The 20490-nt window shown below is 41.5% G+C and overlaps 1 protein-coding gene across 1 annotated transcript in view; it reads right to left on the bottom strand.

Annotated features, from left to right (window-relative positions):
• cntnap3 (contactin associated protein family member 3) overlaps window positions 1-20490 on the bottom strand; it is a 121383-nt gene that overhangs the window by 48602 nt on the left and 52291 nt on the right. The window contains exons 6-10 of the mRNA XM_060896414.1: window positions 10992-11152; window positions 10406-10543; window positions 7241-7502; window positions 6627-6770; window positions 2434-2599 (exon numbers count right to left, since the gene is read on the bottom strand). Of these exons, the coding sequence (XP_060752397.1) occupies window positions 2434-2599; window positions 6627-6770; window positions 7241-7502; window positions 10406-10543; window positions 10992-11152 (871 nt within the window). The remainder of the gene's footprint in view (window positions 1-2433; window positions 2600-6626; window positions 6771-7240; window positions 7503-10405; window positions 10544-10991; window positions 11153-20490) is intronic.

Raw genomic sequence — 20490 nt, 5'->3', positions numbered from 1 at the left:
TTTGAAGCAATTATTTTAATGTGTGTTAACAGAATATTGAACTGGGGAACGTAGGACCCTGGGCAGATGGGACCTGGTGTCATTTTGTTCATTATGTGGCAGGTAAATATGGGGAACGTAGGACCCTGTAGAACTCAGGAATGTATACAATGTACATTAAACAAAATGTGATGTGGAAAATGATGGGCAAAGCGTGAGATAGCTTCGGATGCAGGAGTGTGTGTAAATGTAATGGCACCCCCATTGTAGAATCGGCCAGAAAATGGGCCAGAAAATTTGGCTGTCTTGTAGATTTGTAGAGTTATAAGTGAGTGTGTGCGTGTGATCTGGAACAGAGGTCTGGCCTTTTCAGAGACACTAAGTGCTAGCACTAATGCTTCCCTGCTCAGCAGCTGCTATCCCAGAATGCCGTGCAATTATTCATGTAAAATAAAGTCGGTGGTACTCTTTCAAATGTGAAGATCACGCAATCTCTGCTTCTCTTTCATCTCTGCTTCCCTCCTACTCCCCCTCGGCTGCTCTTCCTCCTCACGCCCAGACTCAATAATCCTTTCTTTAATGAGAGAAGGCAACTACAGAGATGATTTCAGTCCTAAATTTGTGCACCCCGGAACACAATAACGATCGAGATGGAAGCCGGTGCCGTTTTTCACTTTTATATTTCGTTTCTAATGGCGCGTGCCAGCTGCCTGCCTTCATGCCTTCTGTTATGCAACGTTTTCAAATGGCTCGCGTACGCATGCATACAGCAGCTCTAATGATGATGATGAGGAGGAGGAGGCAGAGGGAAAAAAAGAAAAGTTTTCATGCTAAAAACAAGCACGCCCGACGTTATTACGCTGTGAGCCGAATCAAAGGACGATACGATAAGATTATTAAGACGTACAAGAGAGTGTGTTTTTTTTAAAGGGCTTGTGTGTATAACCGCTGACTGTATAATACATGTTTGTGACTGCGTGCTCAGAGGAGCACAAATTCATCACGACGCAGATATGCGCTGGATCCGTTACACAAACCAGCCTCCCAGATAAAAAAACACTGAAAGAAACCAAACGCAAAAAGCTTCGCATCGAGATAATAAACGTCCTGCTTTTTTAGGAAAACAAGACTGAAAAATTTGTCGTAAAAGAAACGTTATCAAGCAGTGATTATTATGGTCTGTTTGTATCTGTTTGTATTTGTATCTGTCTGTATGGTCTGTGTGTATCTTTTTAATCCAACTACCTAGTGTTTGTTCTGTAAAGAAAACACAGCAAAACCTGTGTTTGCTCTAAGTTCTAATACCGTCTCGTTTCTATAGCAACAAGCACTTGCAGTAGGATTTGTGTGTTCGGAGTTGCTTTTCTGTGCACCACGGCTGTAAAGAGCTGCCACGTTTTTTTTTTTTCCTTTTGCCATCAAAGGATGTGTTTTTTTTTTTGTTTCTTGCATCATTCTGTGTAAACACTGCAGACTGGTGTGTGTGTGTGTGTGTGTGTGTGTGTGTGTGTGTGTGTGAGTGGTAAATCCATGGAGATATAAGAAGAGCACTTTCTCAAATACTCGGCCCAAACAGCCCATGCCACGATCTGCGGTACGTAAATTAGATCATCGTTATTGTCACTCGAATCTTCAGGATTTTTCTGCTCTGAGGTGTTTCCTATTAAAGTGGCCGTCTAGCTTATACGTGCACTCTACACTGCAAGGCAAAAAAATAAAAAAAAAGAGATAAAGATTTCAAAGCAAGCAGCACACTGGCACTCGGAGAGCGACGGCCACATCCATTACAGCAGAGAGCATCTCGACGCTTTTGTCCAAACTCCAGCTTCAACCCAATAATAAGGCTGAAATTTCACATGGGACTTTCCTGCTGCTGATTCTGCTGCTGTACGAATTGCTCGGTCCGAGTAATCTGTTTACCTTTCTTCAAAGCACACAACAAATAAATCGCAGCTGCTGGGAAAAGAACTTCAGTTGATGCAAAGCTCCAGTGGAACTTTTCAAACGGGGGGGAAAAAAAAAAACAACAACAACAACCACCACCACCAAAACAACAACAATAATAATAATAAAAAAAAAGAGAACAGAAAAAAGAAAGACAGTGATAGGAAAGATGTTTTCCATTAGTCTGGAGAAGCAGAGAGAGAGAGAGAGAGAGAGAGAGTGTATTGAAAGCTGTGTGAATTGATTCATTTGCGCTGATTGAACAGAAAGAGAATTTTTTTTTTTTTTTTTTTGAAAAAGCACAATGAATTAGTCGCTCACTAACCCCCCCCCCCCCCCCCCAACCCCAAAACCCCCATGTCTAATTCTGGAGCTTGCTCTTATCCAGGAGGCATTAATATTCCCTGGCAACCCTTCGCCTAATTAATGAAGCGCGAGCGTACATTTGCATAATGAAAACCCCGAACGCGTCGGAAAAAACACAAACGTCGGATAAGAAACGCTTCTTACCTGTCGGCGATGCCGCACACGTCCATCTGGAGGTTGCTGAAGTTGCCCAAGAGCATCTGCTGCACCTTGATCAGATCCACCAGCCCCTCGTCCAGGTGGATGAGGCGCATGCATCCCTGGAAAACGCTGAAGGGATTCGTGCATCCATCATCTGTAATTGGACATCCTGTGAGAGAAATTTGGAGGAACGAGTCAGCAGGCTTCAAGCAGAAGGGAAAGAAAAAAAAAAGAATAAATAAATAAATAAATAAATAAATAAATAAATCTATATGCAAATTTGCAGATTTAGACAGATGAGCCGGGGTTTAGGTACAGTAACTGGACTAAAGAGACGAGTACGAAGAATTCAAATCGTCATGTTGTCACGTCAGCTACATTAACTACAGTCTGTCTCGAGGCACAAACATCGCACACTCAGCATATATACTGGAGAAAAATTTCCTAATCACACTCTGGATTTGTAAACATCTCCAGTGTCTAATTTGGCTTGCGTTAATATTCCGTGCCAAAATGTTTGTCTAGTTAATGAAGTGGAAGCTTATATTTGCAGGATGAAGTCAAATACGCTTCATTCGGTGGTTATGGAAGGTTTTAGGAAGACCAAAGCTCTGGAATTGGGTCCTTTAGGGTTCTAGCGAGCACCGTTAGCACATGTTCCCCCAGTCCTGTAGGGGTCAGTGTTCTGAAGTACAGTATAATGATGACACTTCTTATTGTTTTAGTACTGACAGCTTAACACACTGTGAGGAAACGGCCTTCACTAAATTCCAGGGGTTTCGTTACCACGACGTAAAGTGGGCGTGTTTCCGGAGGTCTTGGAAAAACGCCCTCTTTTAAAAAAAAAAAAAAAAAAACATACTACGAAGGACAAAACAGTCATACAGGTAGATTTATATTACAAAACAAATAAACAACTAAAAACTATGGTTATAGTTAGGGTTAGATTATCAAATAGGCCATGTCTACCCGATGACGCAATATCTGTTACGCTGTACTGAAATCCCTGGAAATGAGTACCTGCCATGGGGAAACAGATTTCTGCCCTCTTCCACACACACACACACACACACACACACACACACACACACACACACACACACACACACACACATAGAGGACTGTGATTGGCTGCTGTGGCTGTGATTGACAGAGACCATGGTCAGTTTTGCTTCCTGTTACCATTGGCATCAGCATGGTCAGATTCAGGCTGGTCATGAAAAAAAAAAAAAACAAACAAAAAAAAAAATCCTTCCAGACTAGGCCACGCCTACTTTTGAGTTTAACGCTGAATACAGATTGTACTGTCGAAGGAACTCATGACGTTAGATGATGGAAGATTAAGGTTCTATCCCTTACTTTGGGAGATGTTGATGTTTTTTCACCATGATTTAATGTACTCATTCAGATGAGAGTGTGTGTGTCTTACATTTAAATAAAAAACAACACAGTTTTCCAGAAAAAAACCCACAAAGTTCTTTTGGATTCTGGAATCTTTTTCGGCTGCCACGATCACAGAAAAAAGACTCTTAGTGAACTTTCCGGAAAAATGACAAATCATGTGGACATGTACTGTATGCATGCGCGCTACCAAACATACCAAAGTGTGTGTGTGTTTGCAAACATCCCTTCAGAGGCTCATTTTTGTTCCAGTGAACAACCCAAATAAATAAATAAATAAATAAATAAATAAATAAATAAATAAATGGATTTGTCTCTGAATTATGCGCTGCTATTCCTACAGGACGAAAAGTGGCCATGTTCATATTACTAATAAATAACGACATGTTCTGATAAAATGCAGGAGGACTTCAATGATTTAAAGCCTTTCTCTGGCAAATCTCATTTTCTGCGTGATCCACTGCGGTGTACGGTTTCAGCTCGGGGGCAAAACAAAATAAATAAATAAATAAAAAAGGCAAAGAGATGCTGCCGAACGGAGCACGGCTTCGACGCGATCCCTGGACGCCGCTAGCGCTCGCTCCAATTAGTGAGTTAAAGGTAATTAAAGCACATGCTCTCTCTCTGTAGAAGCGAATAGAGTGGAAGAGATGCTGGAGGATCAGATGCTGGATCTCTCCTGAGCTGCCGAGCGAGCGTCTGTGGTTTTGAAGCCAGGCGTCGTTTCTGAGACCGTTTGCAGGTCTGAGATCTTGAGATCTTGAGTTGTGGTTGTGTTTCAGCATCAGAGATGTAGAACAGCTCATTAATGTTGCTTCAGCAGATCAGTAAGAATCCTCCTGGGATTTAGATCACCACAGTAGAACTGATGAAGCTCCTCAGACAAGGTGGTGATTCATCCCACAAACATACTTCGAATCACCTAGATTTTATTTCTTTTCTTTTTTTGGCACAGTCACTTTTTCTTCTTAATGGTTTCCCATCCTTTTCCACACCTCACTGGATTTTATCGTTGTAGTAACGTACCTGTTTAAGCATCAGTTTTACGAGCTGTGCTAAGAGCAAACACTTAAGGTATAAGGAATAAAACAGGATGTGATACTGTTTCAATTTAAATTTTAGATTTCAGAAGAGCTTCGTATTAAAGGTGGGGTCTCTGTTGTTTGAGAAATGCTTCAGAAAACTGGGTTGGGCCGACAAACAAAACAAAAACAAAACAAACGTGTAGCCAATGAGCAGAAAGGGGCGTGTCTTGTCAATATGCGGCGGAGAGAGTGTTCAGTGCGCATGTGTGACATTAGCAGTAAGCGGTTTTAACACTGACATGGAGGATAAAAACAAAGAAAGAAAGCGAAGAAAGGCTTACGATAAGGCAAGAAGTAGGACCGTGTTAATATAGGATCAGCTTTCCAGTGCTGGAGAGAACTGAACGTCTTCCGCGTGAAACGGAGCTAAACCTTTCACGGTACAACACACAGTACTACAAAAACACATTTGTATTACTGTAGTATTACTCATTGAGTTCATTTATTGATAAAAATATACCCACGGTCAGCTGCCCCAACAGGTTCCGCCATAATACTTGTCTGGGTTATACTTGGGTTATACTTGTCTGGTGTATGTGTGGGCGGAGCTATCAAAACAGGGGTGGGACCCATTTGGGTTAGGGGCGTGTTTGTTTTGGTGATTTCAAATGTTAACAATGGCTATTAAACAACAGAGACCCTACCTTTAAGCACGACTGTGGAGTCAGACACGACAAAGACATTCGATACTGAACACGGACACAACAAAAACAGGAGCTCTTTGAGACTCTGTGGGGGAAAAGATCAACCTGTCCCCAATCACACCTGTGTGTGTTGTATCTGACTTTGATGGTGTCTCGTGCTACCGATTTCTTTCTTCTTTCTATCGTTCTCTCTCTGGTTTTTACTTCCTAGAGTCTAGACATGTCTTCTGATCTGTTTTCTTTTGTTTTTTTTTTTGTTTTTTTTGGATAATGATTTGGATTTTTTTTCATTGACTTTTGCCACAATGAACTTTCTCTGCATTGGCGTGAATTTCAGCCTACCTTTTCTGTACCGTGTACTAATCAGGTTAAAAAAAAACAAAACAACAACAACAAAAAAAAAGAGATCTTAATGTTTGAACATCCCACGGAACATCATTAAAGCCTGAAAAACTATGGCACAAGCACGACTTTGACTAGAGGAATCGTTGAGACGAGATACAGTGAAGATATACAGTAAGTTTGCTTATATTTGAGCTTTTCAAAGGACTTTCCTGCTCGGTTTATCCTGTGATAGCGAGGCATGCAAAACTTGTTTGTTTTCATGCGTTCGACCTCAACCTGCCTGTGCTTTGGCCTTGATAACGATTCAGTTCACAAAATGTCCACAATTGTTAGAAAAATGAATAAAAATGTGGTTTAATCTGACCGTTCACGCTTCAGCACCTTTTCAGTAGGAATTATTTCAATAGGTACAATAATTGATTTTAAACCTAGAGCCCCTTCCCCCCCCCAAACCTTCCATCTATACAACACATTAAGTCCACGTTGACATTATATATTTATATACTTCGTAATATTAGAGTTATTAAGGCTTGGATGAAACCCATTCAGACGCATATCTACAACAACTTAACCGATCTGATAAGACTGATTTGTTTTGTCCGCTGTAACGCTACACAATCTCCTGGTTTTGCTTCACTGACCACTAGAAGTCGCTGGACCCCAATTTCAAGAATCAGTGGTCTAGAAAAAATAGTGTCAACGGATGTTAGATTTACTGTACCTCCTAAAAAGATCTGGTTCATAGGCATGACAGGGAAGGATATGGTGATGGTGGACATGTCCGATTTGTCCACTGCCAGGATCAGACGTCCTCGACGGACGCTCAGATCTACAGAGTGCCACTGGCCATCGTTCAGCGCTGACCCTGTAACATCGACGTGGCTGTTACAAATAACACAATGAACTTCTTGTACTGTTCAGAAAGTGGCAGTAGTTAAGCTGTGAAGAAGACCTACAACTATCCATCTATCCATCCATCCATCCATCCATCCATCCATTCAACCAGTTTCTGTACCTCTTATCCTACACAGAGTCACATGGAGCCTGGAGTCTATTGCAAAGAACATGGGGAAACCCTGGACGAGATGCAAACCCATTGCAGGGCAAAATCTCTCTTTGTCTCACACACACACACACACACACACACACACACACACACACACACACACACACACACACTGGACAATTAAGAGATGCCAATCACGATCAGTCTTTGAAACTAACTTCACTGAAGTAAATATTATAAGTACTAGACTGCTGAGTTCACAGTGTTACAATAATAACCATTGATTTCTAATTACTATAATGTTTATCCTCTAGTTAACAACGTCTGACCTGCCGTGATGTCGGCCATGAGCCTGCCGGCCTTATGGACCTGCATCCTTGCCCTTGCCTCGCTCAGGTAAACCCACAGCGTTCCTGCTTGGTGATGGAGGTCAAAGGTCATAAGCAGCCCCGCTTTGTTCCAGGTTCGGAACTGTAACCCGACCGACAAGGTGTCACGTGTTGACGTCCACAGCAACTGAAGAAAACTCTCCGAGCTGTCAAACGTCACCGGCACGTCGACGGCCTCCGAACACGTGAACGTGACGTTTCCCTGAAATTAAATAGAGAGATTAAAAAAATAATAATAATAACACGCGCAGCAAAAAACAAAATTAAACGAAGATTAGAAGTCGTTATTCATGCAAATACAATTTCCAAACTTAATTACTCAGGGTGTGAATTATGATGTTTGTCTCTTAAATTATGCATGAGCAACCCATACACCCCCGAACCCCCCAACCCCCCACACGAGCCTGATTAAATCCATGATTAAAAGGATCTGTAATTGGCTTAATCCCTTATTCCCCAGTGAACAGAAGTACCGGGGGAAAAAAATAACAAGCAGTGAGTAATGTAAGCATACTCTGTATTAGTCAATAGACAATTGCAAAAATAAATAAATGAATGAATAAATAAATAAATAAATAAATAAGCCTAATTTCATTTGACAGGCTAAATAACGTCTCACTTAAAAAATGATCAGGGGAGATAATCAGATTGGGTCACTAAAAACGTACAGCGAGGGTGAGAAATGAATCAGTTGGAATAAAGCAGGGTATATTATAAATATAAACATATAGATCGATCTGATGACGTGCTGGATTGAATTTGGACGTCCCTACTGGACCAACTGTTAGTAACGGTGTAAAAAACGGTGGGAAACAGTGTATAAAAAGTGTCAGTTTTCCATTTGATCCCGTCCTTCATACAGTACACTGGTTAGTAGAGTGCGTAGTACATCACGTATAGTGAATAGGGTGTAGTACTTTATTTGGGACACGGCTCCTGTTTCTGTCCCTGCTCCTATCATGTTGCTCCTTCTTATGACCTTTGACTTTCCTTATATGGGTGATGCTTTCTGATTACTTACACCTGATCATGTTGTTTTCCTCCTTACGGCCTCCAAGCCTTCCACTCGCCTCATATGGGCAGCAATTCCTAATTAGTTATTCCTGCTCATATTGCTCCCACCATCCCTGAAGGCCTACAGGATGCACTTATTTCCAGGGATATCAGAACAGCGTAACAGGTATTGCGTCATCGGGTAGGCGTGGCATATTTGATAATGTAACCCTAACCCTATCCGTAGTTTTGGGTTGTTTATTTATTTTCGAAAATAGCTGTAACTGTAAGATAATAAAGCATAATAGATATAAAATATAAAATCTACCTACAGTATATGACTGTTTTGTCCTTCATTATCCATCGTAGTTTTTCCAAGACCTCCAGAAACACGTCCACTTTACGTCATGGTAACGAAACCCCTGGAATTTAGTGAAAGCCAAAGGCCTACCACTTAACTTATATATCCTGCACTTAGTCATTAGCTTCATCTGATCTTACTGTTTCCTAATCATTGCCTTCCACTTTCCTTATAATTAGCTACACCTGATCCTGTTGCTCTCCCTTTATGACCGTCCACTTTCCCTCATCCTGGTCTGCGCCTACAGTAGTAACTAGCAGGGCTCTCAAGTTTTGAAAACAGGCAAGCGTGGCATCTCCAAAACCCCCCCCCCCCCCCACCCCCTCTGTGTGAGAGAGAGGGGGAAAGAGAGAGAGAGAGAGAGAGAGAGAGAGATTATGACTGGTGTTGTTTATTGTAAGTGTTTGTTGTCTTTTTGGACTCCTTTATCATTTGTAATGTTGCTCCCATTTAAAACAGTTCGGCTCAAGCCCAGACATTTTTAGGGGCATGACTGAGGACAATGTCCTCTCCAGAGACAAGCTGTTTCGTGTTGAGGTTTTGTTCAAAGCAACCATCGAAAATACCCTCTCTAATGAATATACAGTATATATATATTTTCATTGGTTGTTGCATTAAATCTTACCCAGATACAATAGTGTTATTTTCTGATTGGCTGTTGTGTAGCCTCTTTTTTTGATTGGCTGATAAGTGTCAGGCTCGACTAAGAACTCCAGGGGAGACGCGCTTGATTCCTGCCCGTTTCCATAGAGACAGCGGTGCGGACTGATACATTTTGGGCGCTGCGGCTTATTAAATATATGATAAATAGTCAAAAAGTTTTTCTGCGTGAGAAATACGATGTGTGGCGGGAGAGCGTGAGAAAAGACCCAAATGCGTGACTCACTCTCAATGCGTGATATTGACAGCCCTGAACTATCACTAAATGTCAACTCGGAGCTTCCTTTGTGTATATCTTACCTTATATATACGTTCTCTTATTCATACCGTTCTTGTCACTGATACTTTTCTCTTGGTTGTTAACCCTAGTCTCTATGTTTCCCTCTTGAGTATGAATAGTTTTTTGTATTATTGTTATTTCATCTTCCTCTGCCTTGACCTTGAAATTTGTCTGACTCTGATTACTGGATCTTTCTTAATAAGCCCGCTTTGAGGATGCACTTCACGCTTCAAGAGGACAAACTACTCGGATGCCAAATTAGCTTGTTTTCTCCAAAGCTCTGTGCAGCTATTACTGTTATAAACTGGTTATCTGTTTGGCTCAGTGACTGCAGCAACACATTTGGCGTTTTAGATATTTTCTGTTGTGTGAACAAACGTAAAAACTATTACCTCCTGGATCGATTCCAGGAAGCACGGCTGGCTTCATGCGTACCTGGATGGTAGGCGAAGGTCAAAGAGTAAGCAATGTTTTTGTGTCCAAATCCCTCAGGATTGTATTTTTTCATCCTGTATAACGTTAATGTAAGCAATTTAGTATAGTTTGTGATTTTGGTCAACGTAAGCTACAGCTAGATGTATTGAAACAAATCCAGACCACCCGAAGCCACACCCCCAAAACATTTGGCTTAGAACATCTGAAAAGGACAAACTTTCACAGGAAACATGATTGACATGAAAGACACCCGTTTGGTTGGAGGTTGATGGTCAACATCACTGTTTTTATTTTGTTTCTAAACACACTCTGTCAAGTTTTGAATGCTTCTTGTAACCAATCAAATCGTTAGATGATGTGTGTAATCGTTTCTTACCACTGTGGTGAGTTGTTTGTTTTTAGCCAGATCGATCACGTTAACGCCGTTGTACTGGACGTTCTCTAGACAGCCGTAGAAGTTCCTCCTGGAGTTTTCTCTCTGAGTCCCGTCGGCCGAAACGCCACCGAAACTGATCTTGTAAAAGAATGATAGTCTGATGTCAAATTGCCCTCGCTTCTTCTAAACGTGCAGGTTTACAGAAAGACAGATTGGTTACAAGACCATAAAGAGCACATTAGATCTAAACCGTGTAGCCCTGATGTCACTTCACATCAAAATGATACATAATGAATTAAAGCTGATGTTTCTTAAAAAAGCACACACACACACACACACAAAACTGGTGCTGTGGCCGTAACCAAAGCGCTGATGAAAACCGACATCTCTATAAGGAAGCACATTAAATAGCGATCAGCTCGGATGCATAGGCGAACAGCACTCGTGATTCCTTTTTTTCACCCCTCGCAATCAATTTTCTCTTATTGTGTGCATCTTTGTGTAAGAACGAGAGGGAAACGGCAACAACGAGGTTGTTTGTGAGAGAGCTAGCAAGCAGCTTTGAGACCGGTTGCTAGAGGCGCACCTCGTTAATCTCAAAGTGACTCAGGTGGTCAGGGAGTTGGAGCTGCTCCGTGCTTTTGTCCACTGTGAAGTTGACGTGTCCTCGGAGTCGCTCGATGCTAACAAGATGCCAGTGTTGGTCATCCAGCAGGCTGCCGAGTGACACCTCTATGTGAAAATTACCTGGGGGGGAAAAAGGAGAAAAGATAAGAAGTGCTATTAATATGCGTAGCTCTAACACAGCAGTATGACTTCACTGAAACAGGGAAATAACAACGATCCAACTATATAATCGATATGTAGCTGTATGATAAATGTTAATCACCATGCTGATGCTGGACAACATGAACAAACACAGCGCTAGTTAGCCTTTACATTTACGGCAGACGTCCTTATCCAGAGAGACTAACATTTATCTCATTTGCACATCTGTACAGGGTTAAGGGTCGTGCTCAAGGGCCCAGCAGTGGCAGCTTGGTGGTCCAAAGCTTTAACCACTGAGCTACAACTTCTATTTAAATGTTAAACTGGGCTCTATAGGGTTTTTAACTGTAACGTGTCCAGTAATTCTTGAAGCCTTTTCCCCATCATGTTTAAAAAGTGACCCTTTCCATATGACTTTCAGAGACGAGAGACGATATGAAAACAAATACCTTCGATAACCTTTGAGTCAAAACAAAAAAAATGGTGATAGGATTTCTCGGAACCGGAAAGCACGACAGAATCAGCAGCAATCAATGATACATGAAGACCAACTGACTGAAACTCATAAACTCTACTCCACCCTTTAACACACAATTTCAGCCTGCAGTTCTCCTGAAAGCATGGTTTAATTCAGACCCACACTGCCTATGGCATCTATATTAAATTTTCACTAACCAGCATATTGGCACGGAGCGGAAGGATAGCGTTCGGTTATTACAGCGCACAGCCGGCGATGTGGTTCAGATTACACTGGCCTTCTAAATGCATCAATTATTTAGCCAAAGTATGAAGTCAAGCAGCCTAACGCTACACCGACTACAATTATTCATAGACTCGTTCCTGATAAATGTGTCCAGTATTTACATTTCCCTTGTAAGAGTTGTAATTTAACTTATTATGGTTAAAATCCACTTGCAAACCCAAATCCTGGCAGCCAAGAAAATATAATTACTGCACTAGAATTTTTCTCTGGTAAGGAAGAGTGGCATGTCAATCACAGCAACATTAACCAATCAGAAGCATCTGTTAGCATACGTGTACACGATCAAGCAGCTAGCACTCTGTTCCAAGTGCGTTCAACCGTGATAGGCTGTGAATGGAGACTATTGGCTACATTATATTAGAGGAAATCTGGCAGAATAAACACAGCTGGATTAAGCAGCCGTAGTGAGGAGTTCCTACTCAAATTGAACTGTAGTACTACAAAGCAGCAGTATGTGCAGATACGCAGTGTTCATAAAACAGTAGGTGAGACATACAGTACCCAGATGACTGACTGCTTCCACTAAGATTCTGCAGTATGTAACGAATGGACTCTGCGCTGTCCCATAGTGCAACAGGAGTGGTGCAGAAGAGCTGAGTGTAGGTGCTATAGGTATTAAACCTTGTTCCTTGTGGTTGATCTATACTTGTTAAACACCTGAGTAAACTGTTAACTTGAAGGTTTAATGTTTTTTTTTTGTTTTGTTTTGTTTTGTTTTTTAGTTTTTGCGTTTACAGTATGATGACATCATAGGTCATATGACGGCGCCAACATTGCAGATACTACACACACATACTGATCAGTGTGTACTGTATCATTTGAAGAGACTGAATTGAATGCAGCAGGTACTGAATCCAATGCAGTAGGCACTAAATCTAATGCAGTAAGTACAGAATCAAATGCAGCAGGTGTTGAATCAAATCCAGTAAGAACTGAATCGAATGCAGTAGGCACTAAATCTAATGCAATACCTACTGAATCAAATGCAAAAGGCACTGAATAGAATGCAGTAGGCACTAAATCTAATGCAATACCTACTGAATCAAATGCAAAAGGCACTGAATCGAATGCAATACCTACTGAATCCAATGCAATAGGCACTGAATCCAATGCAATACCTACTGAATCCAATGCAGAAACACTAATCCAATGCAGTAAGTACAGAATCAAATGCAGTAGGCACTGAATCGAATGCAGTAGGCACTGAATTGAATGCAATACCTACTGAATCAAATGCAATAGGCACTGAATCCAATGCAATACCTACTGAATCCAATGCAGAAACACTAATCCAATGCAGTAAGTACAGAATCAATTGCAGTAGGCACTGAATCGAATGCAGTAGGCACTGGATCACATACATTACCTACTGAATCAAATGCAATAGGCACTAAATTGAATGCAATACCTACTAAATCCAATGCAGAAGCACTAAATCCAATGCAGTAAGTACAGAATCAAATATAGTTGGCACTGAATTGAATGCAGTAGTTACTGAATCGAATGCATTAAGTACCAAATCAAATGCAATAGGCAATGAGTCGAATGCAGCAGATACTGAATCGAATGCAAAAGGTATTGTCTCAAATGCAGAAGGCACTGAATCGAATGCAACAGCTACTGAATCAAATGCAGCAGATAGCAAGTCAAATTCTGGAGGTGCAGGGCTATAGGATAAGCTTTTAAACACCATACCATACTGGCAGTGGTACAGTTTTGTAAACAGATATGCATCTTGTTACTGTATGTATGGATTAGGTAGGAGTCTGTTAACTACTTGGCTGTGTTTAGCCACATTTGCATGTATGACTGCATTCTCACAGTTTGATGACTTGTGAAATACCAGCTCTGGCTGGCATCTGTTTCTAAACTGTTCGCTCTGTGGTTCAGCAGTGCGTCAGTGATTTGAAGCGCTTAATCTTGCACTTTTTTTTTAAAACCCAGAAATAAGGTATAGCGTACACTGCACAAGAAGCACATACGGATCCACAGTTTTCTGCCAAGTCAACTGGATCTGTTTCGTGAGAAGCAGAACCTGGCATATAGGTAGTCCTGGCTGATAAGTAAAAAGTTCTAATCTCATTATTTCCTGTTCTATTTTGCTTTCCAGGTATTGAGCATGCCATTGTGTTACTGATACTACAGAGTATGCTAATATTCTCTACGCCTTCAGACTGGCTTAGCATTTGAATAGTCAGCGCAAAGCGAACACGAACAAACACAGTATCTCAAAGAACGGCATGATGTGTCATTACCCACGCTGCCATGTTTCCATTATTTTTCTGTGGTTTTATTTATTTATTTATTTATTTACTTATTTACTTATTTTTGCTGTTTCTCAAATTTAAAAACAATGCATCCAAATACACCAGCAAATAAAAAAAATCTAAAATTATTATTAAATATCGCTTTATTAACATAAGTCACATTTTTCAATATTTTATGTGGATTTATTACAAATCAAAAAAAAACAAAAAATTAAAAAAAAACTTTTGCTTGTTACATTAATTGTAGAAGCTTCTCCGGCAACAATTACAACTTCGAATCTTCTCGGGTCAATGCCAAGATTTGCACCCTCTAGTCTCCCTATTGAGAAGCTCTCCTATGGCACGATGCTACCACCACCATGCTTCATTGTGTATGTGTGTGTTGTTCCCCAAATTTTTCAAAATATAAATACAGTAAATACATTTCTTTATCGATTCACCCCAAAAAAAAAACGGGTAAAGAATTTTGCACTGAATGGAAAATAAAAGAAAATAAATAAATCATTAAAAACGTGTGATGGAGGAAGATCTTACCCCAGTCTGATCCCTATTCCTTCCTTCTTTCTTTCCTTCTATTTCTGAGTAACGAGATGCCCAAAAAAAACAAAACAAACATGCAGCACAGCTTCATTTCCCATTCCGCATTCACCAAGATGAATAAATACTAATGAAACCCACAGGGATCCTGAGCGGCCTTGAAAAGTTTATTAAGGAACACCTGAACGTCTACATAAACATTTATTTATTCCTTCGGAGCTGTTTTGCCGGCACATTGTTAAAAAGCGTCGTTACTTTTTAATGCGCTGCAACGGGGAACGCGTGGATACTTGTAAAAGTGAGAAGAAGAAGAAAAAAAAAGAAGAAGAAGAAAAGAAAGAAAGAAAAAGCACTATAATAAGGCAAAGATTTAATTAAATATAAATAAATAAAACTATTTGGCTTCTCACTTCTCTTCTGATTAGCCCAAAGACTGCTGCATCTGACAGTGTGTGTCAAAATATTTCCAAACGGCGACATAATTGCTTACTTGTTTACAGCTTCCTGTGAGGCACAAAAAGCAAAAATAGTGTAAAATCCTCACAGAGTTTTATTTTGTTTTCTTGAAACTCCAAATGAAAAAAAAAACTAATAATAATAATAATAATAGTAATAATAATAATAATAAAAAATAAAATAAATAAAAAACAAACAAACAAACAAACAAACAAACAAATAAACAGCCTGAATCATGGTTTCTTACGTGACTTTGGGGTAAGTTATAATGACAAAGCGCGATCCGCCCCCCAACACACACAGAGTTTTTCTGTCCTCTTGCTTTTATGTTACGCTTTATGTTTGTATTACATCTGACAGCACAGAAAAAAAGACTAACTTCTTAATTCCATGTTGTCTATACTTGTTTTGTTTTCAGTTTAAAGACGAGCACTTTGGAGTCTAGACGTTATTGACAAACAACGTCTCTGAGATGGGTGGGTGGCTGGGGGACGACCACAGGACAAGAAAACCTGGCAACCTCAGTAGTAGGTAGATTTAATAATCAGTTGGGAAAAAAAAACAAGTCTGAATACGAGGAAGTTTGTAAACATCTGACACACTTAAATTAGCAACACAGGAATACATCATCTAAGTCCGAATTAAGCACCAACTGAATAGATGAGCTGGATAACTAATGCTTCACAACCTTCAAGGTTGCTTCGTCTGTGTATTCGAGCGGTTTTGGTTGGAAAATCTGAAAGGCGTGAGCAAACAATGACGATGATCCAAAAACACACTGACGACTCAACAGAAGGACTTCATCGGGGGGGATCAGTCACCAGAGCGGAACAGCATTATACAGAGAAGCCCTTTGAAAACAAGCAGCATTTATGACAAATGGGGCTGTTCCATTACTTTTGCTCGCCTAAACGATTGGTGATCTGAACCTGAAGGTTTCTAAAATATTCAACTCTTGTCTCATTTCCAGCCTCAGGCGTATATCTTGGCCACGTAGCGTTTTGTTCCTCGTCCACTACAGAACAGAAAGCTGCCGCTGATTAAATTGGAATCAGTTGGTGAGATCGATGATGTGACTCGTGGACGTAAAAGTCACAAGTCCGAGCTGCAACCGGATTAGAATGAGTTAGAAATTAGAGTGAATTTCCTGACAGAACAAAAAAGCAGCACTGAATGACAGCGCGAGCATCATACCACTCTCTCGTGCTCTCTCTTTCTGTCATCTCATTTTCTACTGCTTATCCGAACTACCTCAGGTCACGGGGAGGCGTCATCGGGCATCAAGGCAGGATACACCCTGGACGGAGTGCCAACCCATCGCAGGGCACACACACACATTCTCATTCACTCACGCAATCACACACTACGGATAATTTTCCAGAGATGCCAATCAACCTACCATGCATGTCTTTGGACCGGGGGAGGAAACCGGAGTACCCGGAGGAAACCCACGAGGCACGGGGAGAACATGCAAACTCCACACACACAAGGCAGAGGCAGGAATCGAACCCCCAACCCTAGAGGTGTGAGGCGAACATGCTAACCACTAAGCCACCGTGTCCCCCCTCTAACAGTTCAAATCATCTATATAATGCTTTTTTGGAGAAGAAAGACTCAAATCTGTAAATTAGTCAAATTAGGCCAGATTCCTGAGGTAAAACTAATCCTACCCAAATACAGCTTATAGCTTAGTGTGTGTGTGCGTGTGTGTGCGTTCACTAGATTGGATATGTAGTGAACGACAAACGAAACCCGGTTCTGGTACGTTTTAAATTAGCAAACAAAACCAAAAGCAGTTTGATCGAAAAATACGAATTCCTTTTTACAGAATAACAGCAAACTTGTATATGCTGCTAACGTTTTTTTTTTTCCACCTCACACATCACCTACCCTTCATCATCATCATCATCACGCTCGTTTTTCCGTCTCGTCGTCTTTATCCGTTTCCCAGCAGCGCCGCGGTGCATGTGAGGAACAAAGAAAAACCAGTGGAGGAAAAGTGGCTTCTGAGCTACAGATTAAGTGTTGTTTTTTTTTCTGTTTCAAACAACATCATCAACAAGGGAAAAAAAAAATCTGCTGCTTCAGAAATGTTTGAATCGATATTTCAGAGTCACTGAAAAACTGCTGGGTTTCTACTGCATGTAGGAGATGAAGTGTAGAGGAGGAGGAGGAGGAGGAGGAGGAGGAGGAGGAGGAATGTTCCAAACATAAATGAGGAATAAGGTAGAAAAACGTTTGGCCATGTGATGGTACTGTAGTGTGAAATAATCAGTGATCCCGTGCTGGTGTTTGGTGGACGTTTAATATTAAAGAACGTATTTTTTTCCCACGTTTTTTTTCGTGTATGCTGAAAGAGACAAATCGGGAGACTAACGAGTGGACAATCGGGACATCCGAGGACATCGGGGACAATGAAGGAACATCCAGCTGTGACTTCATTTGGCTTCATCTGCACAAACGTCTGAGTTGGAGTTGTTGGACGTTTAAATGTGATGCTGAAGCTTGTGGTTCTTCTGGTGATTGTGTTGAAGCTTCAACATTGACGAGTGTTTTGTTCATTTTCGAAGAGTATCTTGAACAAATCGTGTATGAACGATAAACTTTTGTTGATGATCCAGTTCATTTTCTGCTAATAATCTAAAATCTGTCTGTCTCCCTCTCTCTCTGTCTCCCTCTCTCTCTGTCTCTCTCTGTGTCCCCCTGTCTCCCTCTCTCCGTCTCCACCCGTCTCTCTCTGTCTGTGTCTCTTTGTCTCTCTCTCTTTCTCTGTTTCTCTCTCTGTGTCTGTCTGTGTCTCTCTCTCTGTGTCTCTTTGTTTGTGTCTGTCTGTCTGTGTCTCTCTCTGTGTCTCTTTGTCTCTGTCTGTCTGTGTCTCTCTCTCTGTGTCTCTTTGTCTCTGTCTGTCTGTGTCTCTCTCTCTGTGTCTCTTTGTCTCTGTCTGTCTGTCTCTCTCTGTGTCTCTATCTCTGTCTGTCTGTGTCTCTCTCTCTCTGTGTCTCTCTATCTCTGTCTGTCTGTCTCTCTCTCTCTGTGTCTCTATCTCTGTCTGTCTGTGTCTCTATCTCTGTCTGTCTGTCTCTCTCTCTCTGTGTCTCTATCTCTGTCTCTCTGTGTCTCTCTCTCTGTGTCTCTATCTCTGTCTCTCTGTGTGTCTCTCTCTCTGTGTGTCTCTATCTCTGTCTGTCTGTGTCTCTCTCTGTGTCTCTATCTCTGTCTGTGTCTCTATCTCTGTCTCTCTGTGTCTCTATCTCTGTCTGTCTGTGTCTCTATCTCTGTCTGTCTGTCTCTCTCTCTCTGTGTCTCTATCTCTGTGTGTCTCTATCTGTGTCTCTCTCTCTCTCTCTGTCTCTATCTCTGTCTGTCTGTCTCTCCCTCTCTGTGTCTCTCTCTGTGTCTCTCTCTCTCTCTGTGTCTCTATCTCTGTCTCTCTGTGTCTATATCTCTGTCTGTCTGTGTCTCTCTCTCTGTGTCTATATCTCTGTCTGTCTGTGTATCTCTCTCTGTCTGTCTGTGTCTCTCTCTCTGTGTCTCTATCTCTGTCTGTCTGTGTCTCTCTCTCTGTGTCTCTATCTCTGTCTGTGCTTCTTTGTCTCTGTCTGGGTCTCTCTATCTCTGACTGTCTCGATCTCTCTCTCTCTCTCTCTCTCTCTCTCTCTCTCTCTCTCTCTCTCTCTCTCACTGTCAATCCCTCTCTCACTGTGTCTCTCTCTTACTGTCTCTCTATCTTTCTCCATTGCTTGTCTATTCCTGGATATCGTTTTTGCCTTACGATTTGTATTAGTTTGATTGTCTTCACCACAATAAACTCTGCATTCTGTTTCAACAGAACTTTTCAGACGACTCCAGACACTCAAGTCACTCACCCAGGATCACAAAAAATGAAAAATAAATAAATCAATCAATAAATAAATAAAACATCACAGCTTTTCCCTGTTTACCCTTTAGCTCCATTACAAACGCTCTGAAATGGGAGACTCCTCCAGTAACCTTCGCCGTATCAGCGATCCATACTGTGTGTTCCTGCTAATACTCCTCCTCCTCCTGAACGATTAGCTTGCGCGTGAATCCGGAATCGCTCGGGTTCTCGGTGTATGATCACGTGGATCGTTCGCAGATTTCCAAAAGGTACATCCTAAGCATGCAGCATCACCCAATTCATTTCTCTAACTTTCCGTGCTCGCAAAATGGGCTGAGACGTAATTAGCAAAACTCAAAGCTATCGTTTACCATTCACATGTTAACTAATTCAAAACCGCCGCTATGATCCGTTCCTATTCAACACTCCAGAAAGGTGATAATTGAAAAGCTTTTTTTCTCGTCTCCATCTCTTCACTAATACCAGTCGTAAATAAAAGAGCGGCTGCTGTTGGTTTAAAAAAAATAAAATAAAAATAAATAAAAAATAATTGGAATAATAGCAGGGGGGCACGGTAGCTTAGTGGTTAGCACGTTTGCCTCACACCTCCAGGGTTGGGGGTTCGATTCCCACCTCCGCCTTGTGTGTGTGGAGTTTGCATGTTCTCCCTGTGCCTCGGGGGTTTCCTCCGGGTACTCCGGTTTCCTCCCCCGGTCCAAAGACATGCATGGTAGGTTGATTGACATCTCTGGAAAATTGTCCGTAGTGTGTGATTGCGTGAGTGAATGAGAGTGTGTGTGTGCCCTGCGATGGGTTGGCACTCCGTCCAGGGTGTTTCCTGCCTTGATGCCCGATGACGCCTGAGATAAGCACAGGCTCCCGTGACCCGAGGTAGTTCGGATAAGCGGTAGAAAATGAGTGAATGAATGAATGAATGGAATAATAGCGTAAAATATTTAGTAAACATTGTGTTTCTCTTCCATTCCAGTGCACAATCTCTGTCTTTTTTCTTCAAACAGACATACCGGTGTTTAGGATCTGAGCCGTGCTGAGACTGCACCTGTATCTGGAACCTGGCCAGTGTGTATTTTGCTTTCTTAATATCATCACTGGAGTCCGATTGAGTTTGCCAGGATTTGAACGTTTGGTTCCCCCCCAAACGGCTGCACGATCTTGTAGCATATTTAAAACGCTACACAGGTTACGACGTCCTCGTCGCGGCGTCCCGGTACACGTCTATCTTTACCTCGGATCATTCAATCCACAACGAAATGAGAGACTTCATTCATTTATAACCATCTGCTCAGTAGCACCTATGAAATTTACAACGCACCACACACACCCACACACACACTCTACCGCTGACAAACCATGATCAACGAGTGAGTAATACTGAAAGTTCGGCATCACGGTCACTTTATGGCCCAACATCCCA

Source organism: Tachysurus vachellii, chromosome 20 (genome assembly GCF_030014155.1).
Source record: "Tachysurus vachellii isolate PV-2020 chromosome 20, HZAU_Pvac_v1, whole genome shotgun sequence".
Taxonomy (NCBI): Eukaryota; Metazoa; Chordata; class Actinopteri; order Siluriformes; family Bagridae; genus Tachysurus; species Tachysurus vachellii.
The sequence above is the reverse complement of the archived record's forward strand: the minus strand, read 5'-3'. Positions and strand labels throughout refer to the sequence as shown.